Source organism: Chrysochloris asiatica, unplaced genomic scaffold (genome assembly GCF_000296735.1).
Source record: "Chrysochloris asiatica unplaced genomic scaffold, ChrAsi1.0 scaffold00024, whole genome shotgun sequence".
Classification (NCBI taxonomy): domain Eukaryota; kingdom Metazoa; phylum Chordata; class Mammalia; order Afrosoricida; family Chrysochloridae; genus Chrysochloris; species Chrysochloris asiatica.
The window spans coordinates 14,704,865-14,719,594 of NW_006408542.1; the positions used below are offsets into that span (position 1 = coordinate 14,704,865).

The following is a 14,730-nucleotide window of genomic DNA, read 5'->3' on the forward strand; positions in this document are numbered from 1 at the left end:
GGTTTGTAACCATGGCAACGAAATGATATACGATAGGATGGATGTAAAGCTATTGTTCTCCCATGTACACGATCACATAATTCACAATTAAACATTAAAATAAAAAGTTAAGTAACAAGGAGCATATAAAAAACACTTCAGTTGAACTTCTGGAGCTGAAACTTATTACAAGAGTGAGAAGAAAAACACACTGAATGGAATTATAGTGAACTGAAGGTACAGCAACAAAAACGATCCAAAATGAAACACAGAGAAAAACACAGAACAACAAGCAGCAGCTTTGGGATAATTTCAGGAAACCTGGTGTGGTGCTGTAGGATCACCACTGGACTGTGAACCACAGGATCAGCAGTTCAAACCCACCGGCTGCTCCTTGGAAACGGTATACTGTGTCCCTATGAGTCAGAACCAACTCGACAGTACTTAAGAATAACAAGGTACATGCAGAGCCTAGGTGTGGCACTATAGGATAAGCACTAGGCTAGGCTGGTAACCAGATCGACAGTTCAAACCCACGTGCCACTCTCAGAAACCCTATACAGGGTCACCCTGAGTCAAAACCAACTTTATGGCACACAACAATATGCATGTAATTGAACTTCCCAAATTAAGTGGGGGAATGTATGCAGGAGACAAAAACAATGAAAGAAAAGATGTTTTGTTTTTTTTTTTCATAATTTGATAAAAGCTATAAAGACACAGATTCAAGAAGACAAGCAAACCCTAAGTGAAAGGGAAAACAAACCCCGGCATCACTCATCAACCATAGCGCACACCAGACGGCCATCTAGAGACTTTTATTCAGGGTGAGGAAGGTGACCTCTGCCAGAGAGAGAAGGCAGGAGGCAGAAGAAAAGAGAGAGGAAGAAGAGAAAGTCAACAGGAAGGGAGTGGTCTTACATACGTTCAAAAGGAAGGGAGTGGTCATTGCTGGGTGATTTAGCTCTGGCCTATCAAAAGCCATGTTGCCCTTTAAACTACGCACCTTGTAGCTTACGGTGGGGAAACAGACAAAATGGAGTTGGAGGGAGGGGAGAGGGAAGAACCCGGAAGGTATAGCCTAAAATGGCGGACCTGATATTGTAACACTAAGCACAAGTAACATAAAAAACATTGCACCAAGTCACATCATAATCAAACTGCTCAAAAACAGTGGTAAAAGAAGAGATCTTTAAAAACAAGAGGAAAATAAATAGCAAGTTAAATGCAGAACAACAAAGATAAAAATTATAGATGATATCTCATTTAAAAAAATGCCAACAGAAAAATAAATATCTTTAAAGTACTGAAAGAAAAAAAAAAAATAACTGCTAACCTAGAAGTCAATACCCAGTGAAAAGATCATTAAACATAAGTCAAATAGATCACTGGAGTTCACACTACATGGCACAATCTATAACTTTTTATTATTACTTAAATCTATTCAAAAGATAATTGATTGTTTAAACAAACTAATGACAAGGTAGCGTGGACTTATAACATCCGCAAAAATTAAAAGGGGCCTTGGTGGCACTGTGGTTAAGTGCTCAGCTGCAAACCAAAAAGTCAGTGGTTGATCCCACCAGTGGCTCCATGGGAGAAAGATGTGGCAGTTAATTCAGGAAAGATTTACAGCCTCAGAAACCCTCTGGGGAAGTTTTACTCAGTTTATTAGGGTCATTATGAGTAGGAATCAACTCAACTGGGTCTTAGTAAAAGTAAAATGTATGAAAAGGTTGGGATGTCAGATATGATATGGAAGTACATTATTGTTAGTTTCTTATACTTTATGTCAAGTGGCATAATATCACTTAAAGATAGACTATGCTGAGTTCTATACTAGAAACCCTAAAGCAACCACCAAAATAAGAAAAGAAAACGTTATGGCTAACAACACGTTAACTCTAATCCAGCCAACAAAGGATATGAAATGGAATTACAAGATAACAAGTGTCAAAATATGGCTTGATCCAAGGCTTTATTCCTTAGAAAAACTCTCTGACAAAATACAGCATGTATTTTTTATCATCCAGTGAGAGGTTAGATTATTAAATCCTACTCAGAATCATAATTAAGTCAATGAAAATAAGAAAAGTACTTACTGCCCAGACTGGGGACGTAAAGCCCAGAATTGCAGCCTTAGCTCCATCAGCCACATAAGGAATAATATTTTCTCCCAGACGTGTATCTCTGAACAAGGCTCTAAGTATATTCAAAGCATGAACCTAGAACAAAAAGTTCAAGATTAGCTGTAGATTGAAAACCATGGTTACTCTAAATCTGTACATATCCAATTGCATGGCCTCAAAACAAAATAAGGCAAAAATATATAGAATTACAAGGAGAAAGAGAAAAACGATAAATGAGACAACAAATTTACAAAGAAAACCCATCCAGTGACTGATGAACCAATAGTTCAAAATTAAAATGATCTGAACAAAATTTTTAAAAATTTAAACAATGGACATATAAAGATCCTGCATCGAGCAAATGAGGGGTTGGGGCAGGGAGGGCAATGGTGGTTTAAACCCAACATCCACTGCTTGGAAACCCTATACTGGGTGGCTATAAGACAGAATTGACTCAACAGCACTTATCAACAACACGCAGGAGACTCAGGTTCAATTCCTGGCCAATGTACTTTATGCGCTGCTAACACCCATCTGTCAGTGGAGAGTTTGTGTGCTGTAATGATGGGTTCCTGGTGTGGTGCTGTGGCTCAGCACTGGACTGTGAATCACAAGGTCAGCAGTTCAAACCCACCAGCCACTCCTTGGAAACCCTGTACAGGGTCAGTCGCTATGAGTCGGAACTGACTCAACAGCATTTAACAACATGATGCTGACACGTTTCAGCAAAGTTTTCAGACTAAAGCCAACTAAGAAGATAGGACTGGTGATCTACTTCCAAATATCAGTCAATGAAAAACTGGTCCAATCTAAAACTAATCATGAGAATAATGAAGGATTGCCAGCATTTCATTCCATTATGCACAGGGTTGCTACGATGAATTAGGGGTGACTCAAAGGAGCTCTGGTAGCACAGTGGTTACGAATCGGGTTGCTAACCTCAGGTCAACAGTTCGAAACTACCAGCAGTTCCGCGGGAGAAAGATGAGGTATTCTGCTCCCATAAAGATTTACAGCCTCAGAAACCCTGTACAGGGTCACTATGAGTCAGAACTGACTCCACAGTACTTAACAACAACAACAACAATGGCAGCTCACAACAAATAGGGAAAATACATCATTTCCTCACACACATGCATTTTTTGCTTTTTAAATGACCACAAATAAAATCTCAACAAATACTAAAAGATTAATATATTTTATAGATTATACTATGATCGCACTGAACTTACATTCAAATCAATGTTTTTTTAAAAACTCATCTTCAAACAGATACATTTCTAAACACTAGTCAGAGACAATGCTTTTTAATATTTAGAGCTGAACAATAATGAAGATTATGATGAACAATAATGAACAATAAAGAAGATTAGGGATGCAACTAAAGCAGTACTTGAAAAAAAAATAAATGTATACCTTAAATGCTTCCATTTTTTTTTTTCAAATTAATTAAAAATGGATGTGCTTACTGTATAAACAAGATGATCTGAACATCCTACTATGAAGTATGAAGCATTTATGGAGTAAGCCTACACTAAAAGTTGGTAGGAATTTACGACCTAAGATAGGGTCACTATGGATTCCTGGTGTGGCACTGTGGGATAGAGTACTGGATTTCAAGGTTGGTTTGAATCACAAGGTCAGTGGTTCAAACTCACCAGCTGCTCCCTGGAAACACTACCCATGGTCAATCTGAGTCGGGATGGACTTGATGGCACTTAACAACAACAACATGGACTCCTGATGTGGCACTGTAGGATAAGCTAGACTGTGAACCTTAAGGTTGATGGTTCAAACCCACCAGTTGCTCCTCAGAAACCCTGTACAGGGTCACTATGAGTTGGAATCGATAGATTCTACAACACTAAACAACAACAACACAGAGTTACTGTAAGTTGGAACTGACTTCACAGCCATGGAGTTTCGGTCGTTGGGTTTTGGTTTCTAGTAGAGTGAAGCTAGGAGTGCTTAACCCAAGGGCATGCACATATAATGATGAAAAGGGTCTCTATATCAGCTCAAGTTAAAATCTGAATATGCCAAAAAGTTAGATACTGTATTTTAGGGAAAGATATAACTGCTGAGTTACAAAATATGTATTAACTCAAAGAAGCACACATGAAATTCTTATTTTTTATATTTTAAATGTTGTTCCTAAGTGTCATCGAGTTGGGTCCAATTCATAAAGACCCTGTATAGAGTTTCCAAGCAGTTGCTGGTGAATTTGAACTGCAGACTTTGCGGTTCAAATGGACCTTATGGACAAGCGTCACACCAAATCTCTCTAACATATTTTCATCTGCTTGAAAATAGCTCATTTTACATAAAAAAAAAAAAAAAAAAAAAAGCTCATTTTGGTCAGTACTTATCAACAAAAGGACAGTATTTATCACAGATTCACAGATACAAGCTTCTATCTGTCCTGTCTTCAAGAGTTCTATGAAAATGATTTCTAGATCTTTGCTACTGTTAAGTGCTAGGTCTAGTCCATTCTAACTCATAGTGACCCTGTACAGGGTTTCTGAGGAGAGGTTGATGAATTTGAACTGCTGACTTTAAGGTTAGCAATCCAATGTTTATCCTACAGCACCAAATCAGGACTCCATATCTTTATTAAATTCTTTTTTTTTTTTTTTAATTTAAAAGGTATAGCAAATATTGAAAACCACAGTCTTCTTTCTCAGTAGTTGTTGTTAAGTGCTGTCGAGTTGATTCCAACCCATAGACACTTTGTATAGGGTTTTCAAGGAGTAGCTAGTGAGCTTGAACCACCACACCAACCTTGCAGTTCACACGACTTTGCAGTTTGACACATTAGCCCACAGTTGGCCTTGTATGTTTCCAATATTACCTGGGGGACTGTGCTCTGGGACTCATCAGGAGGCCCAGCCAACGAGACTAACTCTTTCATTGTTATTTTCAACAAATCCATTTTGCCTTTCTTTGGTTCAGATGCCAGCAGTGCCTATGGAGAAGCAAAGGCAAAGTTAGCAGTGCTCTTCTTTAACACACACCTACCCGCTGCTTCCCAGAATCACTCTGAAAATAAAAAATCCCCTTCTATAAAAACACGTGATCTTCAGGCTAGATGATTAAGTCATGTGGGTTTGGTCAATTCACTTACCCTCTCCATTTCTCAGATTCTTCACCTGTAAAACTAGATAGTCAAATCATATGATTAGGACCCTTTCCGTTTGTTTATTTATTAGGAATTCAAGTGTTGGAAATGGCTCTTGTGGACCAAACCTTAAGAACTATAACAGATACAATAAACAACTCCATTTTAGCAGCATTATTTTTGGACCAAGAAAATTCTCTCTTCTTTACTATTTTTTTTAACTTTTAATTAAATCTCTTACAAAGATTCTTAAACTAGAACTTGATCAATATTTAAATCTCCTTCACTAAAGAGTCCATACTTGTTAGATCAACCAAATTAGAAGTAACATCTGAAATTCTCTGGAACAAAAGGAACTATTATAAACTCCAAAGGGGTTCTGTATTTGAATTTTCAAGGAGCAGTTTACTTACTTTGGGTATAACACTTTGCTAGTAATATCTAATGCAGTCCTGATGTGGCGCTGTAGGATAAGCACTGGACCAAAAGATTGGTTTGAACTGTGTGGTCAGCTCCTTGGCAATCCTACACAGGGTCACTATGAGTTTGAAATGACTCAATGGCACTTAACAACAATGGTATATCTAATAAATATAAACATAGAATACCAAAACTGCTTTAAGGTATCCAGAAAGAGAAACTTGGGGTACTAAAATGAGAAGAAGATTTATTTTTCTAATAAAAAAATACTTTCTGGAAGCAAGCAATGGGAGAACACATGACAATCTTGCCTGAGAATGTGTCATAGCTATGTCTGCCTACTTAATACACAGGTGGAAACTGATACCACCCTCTGCTCATATTAGAAGGCTGACCTCTTAGAGGGTTTGTTCCAAGAAAAGATCTGTTACAGGAACACACTGTCCACCCACTAAAACAAAGTCACAAATTCAATGGTACTGACAAGACAAAAATGTTCTTTATGCAATATAGTCTCGCACATGTCACGGGGGTTAAGGATATGCTATTTTCAAAGGACATGAAGAAATAAATGAACAGTTACAGCCTTACCTGTATGTAGAAAGGAATCCCAGCACTGCGCCTTGTAGCACAGAGCTTAGATGAAGGATCACTGCATTTAATTTCCTTTAGTACATTCCATAACCACTGTTCAGGTAGCTTTTGCAGACTCACATTAGGGCACCTATTAGGCATATATAAGCAAAGGCTTAGAACTATTAGGTACTAAAAAATAAAAGCACAAATGTTGTTAGACATTAACACTTTTAGAAAAGAATAAATGCCTACACATTAAGGAGGGGATGAAGTGGGTGACTATGAAAACATCTTAATTTCTTTTTACCTACTTTCCTCTTTATTATGGGTTTTAGAAACTGAAGCTACAGAAGACACCATTACTTACAACTGCTTTGTGTACATGGTTATCTACAAATTAAGCTTTGATACTCATACTGGATTACACATTCAAAACGTTCAGAAGGGCGCTAATCAAGTACTCACCAATGTTTTATACTACAAGACTCAAGATTTCCAACAAAAAGGTTACAATTTTTAGCGTATTGTAATTATTGTTCTACATTTTCAGAAATTTTACATATATATATATACATATATATTCAAAGAAGACAAGTTTTACATTCTATTTTTAGTAATCATTTACAAACTCTTTCACAATGTGGCATACCACAATAAAAGTTTCATTCAGATCCTATAGAGAACTAAGAAAACAGATAATCTGGAAAGAAGCAAAAGCACTTTGAGACTTCAGCATTTTAACATTACTATTCAATACTTTCTGGATTATGAGCTTCTGTTCTAATACATTAACTGCTATACAAGAGGATTTACAAATATATCTCTTTTTTTATTTTTAATTTTTAAACATATGCCTTATGAAAGTGCTAACATTTTCCTAAGAAACAGCATGTTCAGTGTTGCTTCTGTTGTTAGATGCCATCGAATCAATACTGATTCATAGCAACCCTATGCACAACACAACGAAACACTGCCCAGTCCTGGCCAACTTCACAATCGTTGCTATGCCTGAGCCCATTGCCACTCTGCCAATCCATCTCGTTGGGGGTCTTCCTCTTTTTCTCCAACCCTCCACTTTACCAAACATTATATCCTTCTCCGGGGACTGATCCCTGCTGATAACATGTCTCAAGTATTTGAAACAAAGTCTTGCCATTCTGGCTTCCAAGAAGCACTCTGGCTGTACTTCTTCAAACACAGATTTTTTGTTCTTTTGGCAGTCCATGGTACTTTTAATATTCTCCTCCAACACCATAACTCAAATGTATCAATTCTTCTATGGCCTTCCATATTCAATGTACAATTTTCGCATGCATATAAGGTTATTGAAAATATCATGGCTTGGATCAGGCACACCTTAGTTTTCAAACTGACTGACATGCTTGCTCTTCAACACTTTAAAGAGGTCATTTGTCCTAAAGCAGTACATCATTTGATTTAGTGACTGCTGCTTCCATGAGTATTGATGGCTGATTCGAGCAAAATGAAGTCTTTGACAACTTTAGTCTTTTCTCCATCAATATGAATATAGTCTTTTCTCCATCAATATGAATACTGGTCCAGTTGTGAGGATTTTTGCTTTCTTTACAGTGAGCCGAAACATATACCAAAGACTGTGGTCTTTGATCTTCATCAATAAGTATATTTTAAAGTCCTCTTCACTTTCAGCAAACAAGGTTGTATCATCTGCATATCGCAGGTTGTTAATGAGTCTTCCTCAAAATTAGATCTACACAATTATTTTAAGAGGTTCACACTTTAAGAGGATTAACGTAGGAAAATAAACACATAGAGTTCTAAGGAAAAATACTCTCTTTTTGAAATTGAGGAACACACTCTAAAAAGAGATCATTGTTATTTGTAGTGAGAAACAGATCTCTTAAAAGCATATTTTGGGCTCTTTCTATAAGCTGCCTACGGTGACCTCACATAATGGCTCCGTACTCTCTCGACCCAGAAAACCAAGCTAAATCATGCACATCAAATAAAGAGGTTCCATTCTTTTGGTCCATTTTTAGAACACCAGTGAAACTGTCCAAGCCACCAAGGGTATGCAAATCTGAAAAACTAGCAAGTATTTGAAAGATGCCACTTTCTGGAAGCAATGTGTACCAGTCCAACATTATAACTATGTAGTTGGTAGGTGTGATCAGGCCAAACCGTGGGGTTGGATACAGGATCGATGGCCAAAAAAGCAGTCTGATTTTTGCTGCACATACTTAAAAATACAGAGAGTAATGCTGAACTTAATGGTTTAGATGTGGAATCTCTGGCCATTGAGCACATCCAGGTGAACAAAGTCCCCAACTCACATTGAAATGACCTTTACTGAAAAGGAACAAATTGTTCTTAAATCAGAAGATGTGGTTGCACAGAAAAAAAGGATATCCCAGAAGAAACAGGAAAACCAAAAACTTTGGCTCAGGAGTAATCAAGCTTAAAATAAAATGGAAATAATAGGGGAAAAACCCCATCATCTTTTGAGATTTTATTCTTTATTTTAGTTTGATTTAAAATAGAAAGCTACAGTTCCTGACTACACATTCCTAACAAGATTTCCAAATCATTGAATTTTATACCTTTTTAAAATTAAAATAAATGTCCTGTGTTTCAAGGAATAATATATTTAGTTTATCACTAACATTGACAGTTTGGTATAACTGCCCAATCAAAACCTGAAAATCACTTTCCCCGGAGCAGTTTTTTAAGTGTTAAGATACAGTTACTGAATTCTGCCTTCTTTTCCTCCTAATTCACTCCAGAACACGTGATCAGGGAAAAGAGAAAAAAAAAAAAAAAGAGGGAGAAAAAGAATTAAAAGTTATTTCTGGCAATTTAACCCACCCAAGAAAAAGTTGGAGCTATAGAAGTGAGGAAAGTGAGAATTACTTGTGCTAAAGATCACTTACATTTTCTTCCTCACCACAGGACCATTGGCAGTTTAGAACTTACAGATAATGCTGCAGTCTGAAGTCAAGCCTCCTGCAGAAATCCACTATGAAACAGAAAAACTACAGACAGAAAGGAACTTATGGAGATGAGAAGTCTCTTCCTAACATGCATATTGAAACACTAGGACAATACTACTAGTCCAAGGTGCTCCTGGACACTCACTGAGCCTACACAAAGTTGGACACACAGAGGTTCTAACAAAGTCATCTGGGATCAGCTTTGTTGTGGTTGTGGTGGTGGTGGTGGTGGTGGTTAAGTGCTGTTCCAACCAATATTGACTTTGTATAGGGTTTCCAAAGGGCAGCTGATTGATAGGTTTGAACTACCAGTTCAAACTGTGGGCCGCTACAAAACACATCATTCTCCCTTGCTTTAAATGACAGTAACTTTAACTATAAACCAAACCTTGACCAAACTCCTCTTCCAGTTTGAAAGGGCACTTATGACCTGGTCCCAACTCACCGAATTAAATACAGACTTAACTCTTTCAAAATCCTACACAAGTTTCCTAGTCTAGTAAGGTTGTTCTCTTTGCTGGTTCCCATACTAACACACACACACAGACACACAACACATATATATATATACATTCTCAACTAAGTACAGGTAGTCTCCAACTTACAACATATTCTAGTTACAACAAACCGTTTTTATGAGTCTTGGTTGCTTGGTTTGCTTTTGTTTGCACATCTTATCCTTAGTACACCTTTCTGGGACAAAGTTAAGGGAAAATGCTTGCAGATTTTTTTCTAAATTGCTGAGTCATGTGAGTATATTAAAAGCATTTTATCAGGATACTATGAATGTAGAGATCATTTAAAAAATTATCCATACATCAAGACAATGAATAATTTAGAACTTGACAACCAATGTGGAACAGTTCAAAGACTAGAAAGAAGGGAAACTGACAAATCAAGACAATGAATTTGGAGGAGGAAAGAAATGTTGAATACAAAATGCTGAAATAAATAAATGATGAGGAAGAGAAGGAGAGAAGTTATAAAAAATTTTTTACAGCAAAAGCCCTTAACTGGAGTTTCTCCTGAAATCAAAAATCATGAACCCAAATACTGGTCACTTTGTTAAAGTCAATAAGCAGGTTTGGGTAGCAGTGAGATGTTGCTGTAAAGATACAGGAAGGAAAAAGAAAAGGACCATACAGATGATCCTCACTAATTTTCTGCTTGGTAAAGTGAGGGGATGGAAGCTAACAATCACCACCACCACCTTTTGGTTAGCTACAGAGAGCACTAACATTTTACACCACCAAGGGACTCCAAACAGTTGATTTTGGAGTTGATTACTGATCCCCTTCAGTGTAGCATACTAAGGACTAGACGCTACTTGTTAATTTGGGGAATTTGAAAACAAAAGCCAAGAGAATGTTCAAGGTTAAGGCTGGCAAAATGCCCTCAACAAACCTCTCTTTGCCACTGCCAAGGGCCCACATATATCAGAAACTTCTGGGAAACTGTTCAAGGCACCAGCTCCTACTACAAGTCCAAACCTTCTGGTTCTGGTCTAGAATTCCCTAGGATCATATGGGCTTTTCTGCAGAATCGTATCATATTGTCTGCTTTTTAATTTTGGTTTTACCACTGAATCTTATTTGATTCCTTTACTTCCTGGTTCTGCATGTCTTCCAGTTCAGGTATGTGCCTGCAGCCATATAAGGAAATCTGGCTCAATACTAGAACTCCCATTCTTTTTACTAATATGAAATATTCTGTATTTAAAACAAAACCATATTATAGGTTTTATGTAAATTATCATACTAAAAATAATTTGCTTCAGATAAAAGAAAGGAAAATAAGCATTAATCAAATGCTTATTCTATGTCAGATACAATGCCAGGTTTTTCACATCTTATCTAATTTCATCCTTGCAACACACAAATCTGTGAAAAGACTGTTTTCCCCCGGTTGATAGATGAGAGAAAGAGAATCTCACAGTGGTTAGGAGCAGACTATGGAGCCAAGTTATCTGGTTTAGAATCCTTGTTCTGCCACCTAACAGTTGTGTAAACCAAGACAAATTGCAAAACTTCTCCACTCTTCATTGGTTTCCTCTATAAAATGAAGGTTGTTGGGAGAATTAGGCTAAAGGTATTCCTACAAAGTGTTTAATAAGTTCTTAATAGCCATTTTCTAATGTTATTATATGCTGTTATAAGAAAAGCATGTTTTATAAGAGTTTCAAATGAACTTGTAATAAAGATGCAACAGTTGGTTTACATTTTGATAAGAGTCCTTCCCAATAATACACAGTAACACCGAAAATATAAGAAATTGTTGCTAGTATTGTCAAGTCAGCTCCTACCTGACTCATGACAACCCGATGCACAATGTCCTTCCCCATCAACAGGATCCATTGCAGATCTGACTGTTGTGGGCCATACAGTTTTCATTGGCTGGTTTTTTGGAATTAGGTCACTAGGCCTTTCTTCCTACTACATCTTTGTCTGGAAGTTCTGCTGAAGCATGCTCAGACTCCACTGATGACTGACTGAACATGAGGCACGCATTGGCTGGAATCGAACCTGGGTCTCCTACATGGAAGACTAGAATTCTACCTCTGAATCACCAGTACCCCTAAAAGAAAACATATACCTAGAAGCCCCAAAACAGCAGAGCTTGGAAACAATATAGCTGTCTGAGTACAGTAGAATTGAAATGGGAAGTAGTGACTGTGCTGTCACCACAGATTTGCTGGGTCACATTTCTAGTGATGACTGGGAAGTAAGAGACTATTAGGTTAAGTCACAGTGACTTTCTCTGATAAAGTGAGGCTGAAAAAGACAGCCAGCACTGTCTGAGGCTACAGTTGTAGAAAAAGCTAGGAAGACTCTGAAGGGGTGAATTATAAAACCGGTGACTAGATCTATAATATACCTTATCACTGTGTTATGGGAGGCCCAAAATGCTACTATCTAATCTGGTTCCTCTGATAAAAAGAAATGAGCCCACCAAAAGAAAGACAAAATAAATAAACCAAAAAAACTTTCAATCACAGCTAGCAAACCAAATCTTATATTAAGAAAGGTAGCAACAACAACAACAAAAAAAAAACCAACAAAGTAGAACATGAATTAATTCCATAGGAAGCTAATTCTATGGAGCAGTCTATCAAAGACCTACATTAAAATAAGTATGCTTATAACACAGTCCACAAAGACAATGTCCTACATCTTCCTTTTGTGAGTACTGACTGAGATTGCAAAAACTCATGAGCAGCTAACTAAGGAACAACTACTTACTGTTCTCTATATGTTCAGAGGGAAGAAGAGCGAAGGAAATTGAAGATGCTTACTATCAATTAGCTCAATGGACTAATGCAACACATGAACATCAGTCTCCATGACCCTGAGACCAGAAGAAATAGATGGTACCTGGCTATTACTATCAACTACTCTGAAAAGGATCACATTAGATAGAGTGGGAGAAAATGTGGAATCAAACTCAAAAATATGAAAAAGACTGGGTTTACTGGTCTGAAAGAGACAGGAAGAACACAAGATGATGGCCCTTGGTCACTTTAGGTCTAGAACTGAACTCATCCTCAAGACTCAAAATCCAGAGGCAGACAGTTATATAGGAGGGCCGACAATACTAGTAAGACATGCTCACTTGGAATGGTCAACCATTCAGTATCAAAACAGTAGCATTTACCTATGGACAAAGTACAGAAGGATTGGGAAGGAGGGAGGAATGGAAACAAGAATCACAAGGAGGAAGAAAGTTAACCGATGTTACATGGAGGGGACTGTAATCATTGAAATCAAATGAAGCGTATGGCTATGGGCTTGCCTGTTTAATGGTTCCTCCTGCTACACCTCAAGGAGCTCTGGTAGTATAGTGGTTACAAGTCAGGCTGCTAACCTCAAGTTCAGCAATTTGAAACTACCAGCCATTCCGCAAGAGAAAGCTGAGGCTTTCTACTCCCATAGAGATTTACAGCCCCGGAAGGGGACCGGCGCTTCACGGACCAGGCAGCTCAGGTAGGGCTCCAGGGAAAAGGGGCGGAATCACACATAGGAAACCTCTGTCTAGCAGACAGACAGCCTTTAAACAAACATAAGATCGTATATTTCAACATTCTGAAGTCGTTTTTTGAAAAGATCAAATCGCTGAGGAATTACAAGCATTTTTGAGCTTTTGCCTGCCTACACACTGCTCCGGTTTCTGCGCCTGCGTCGGAAAGTTCCTCTGCCCCCTGCAGACCTTGGAATGCAGGGCTAGAGCAACCCCACTTAAAAGGTTGCATTTCCAAAGAAAAGGAAGCATAAACTAACAAAGCCGAACAAATAGAGAGGGATATTGGTGCGGATACCAGGAAATTTGGGGTACCCAGTGTACAGAGAGACTGAGAGAGGCATCTTTTACATCATCAAATACAGACACTACTTCCCTGCAGCCAATACCCCCCTCCCTCTAATGCCCCGGCCAAGAACAGCCCTCTGCCAAGCCCCAGAGGCTCAGGAACGCTCAAGGCACAGGCCCGCCCACTGAGGCCAAGGCCCTCCCAAGGCCCAGACACTCCCACTGAGGTCAAGCCTGCCCTGAGGCCCAACTAGCCCACAGACTGGTCACAAAGGCCCAGGCCCAATCTAAGCCTAGTCGCCGCAGAGGTCCAGGGCCCCTGAGGCCCAAGCCACCGCGTAGCCCAGTCACCGAGGCCCAGTGCCCCTAAGAACCAAACCACCCTCAGCAAGGTCCCGGAGGCACAGGCCCCCCCGAGGTACAAACCGCACAACCCGCCCACTGAGGCCCAAGCCGCCCAAAACCCAGCTGCTGATATCCAGGCCCCCAGAGGCCCAAACCACCCACCCAAGGCCCAAACGGCCCACCGCCAAGGTCCACGTCCAACTGAGGCCCAAAAAAGTTACTCTGAGCTAAGCAGTAAGGAGAGTGAAAAGGGAAGACCACATCCTGATCACATCTTCCTGAAGGTAATCAAAAAACATAAAAAAAAATCAAAACACATAATTAATTACTAGGGCCACAGATAAACATTAAACATGTACAAGAAGCAAAAGCAGATGACCATATCGGCACATGTCCAGAAAAAGATAAAATATCTGAGACAAATGAAACAGAAGTAGACCTTCTCTCCATGCTGTAAGGAAGGCAGGCCTTGGAGATACCTGAGAAAGAATTCAGAAAAATGATTATAAAATGTCTCAAAACACTTTACAATAGAGTTGAGAAAAATAAGGAAGCAGTCAAAAAGTGCTACAGGAACAATCAAACAAGATAGCTAAAGCATTGGTAACAATCCAAAACCTACAGAAAGAGGTCCAAACAATCAACAACAAAATGGCAGAAATAGAAAACTCCCTGAAAGGGCAGAGGAGTAGAATAGATGAGATGGAAGGAAGACTCAGTGAACTGGAAAACAAGTCTCTCAATTCCACTAAGATAGAAGAACAAACCTAAAAAAGGGTAAAAATTTCAGAAGAAGGTCTAAGATTCATATTGGACAACATGAAGAGGAATAACCTAAGAATTATTGGCATTCCAGAACAAAATGAGTCACACAAGTCCACAGAGGAAATAG

The 14,730-nt window shown here is 38.6% G+C and overlaps 1 protein-coding gene across 1 annotated transcript in view; it reads right to left on the minus strand.

The window, feature by feature from the left end:
- THADA (thyroid adenoma associated) overlaps positions 1–14,730 on the minus strand; it is a 576,653-nt gene that overhangs the window by 436,642 nt on the left and 125,281 nt on the right. Inside the window, exons 22-24 of the mRNA XM_006839404.1 lie at positions 6,238–6,370; positions 4,960–5,073; positions 2,082–2,204 (exon numbers count right to left, since the gene is read on the minus strand). Coding sequence (XP_006839467.1) covers positions 2,082–2,204; positions 4,960–5,073; positions 6,238–6,370 — 370 coding nt within the window. The remainder of the gene's footprint in view (positions 1–2,081; positions 2,205–4,959; positions 5,074–6,237; positions 6,371–14,730) is intronic.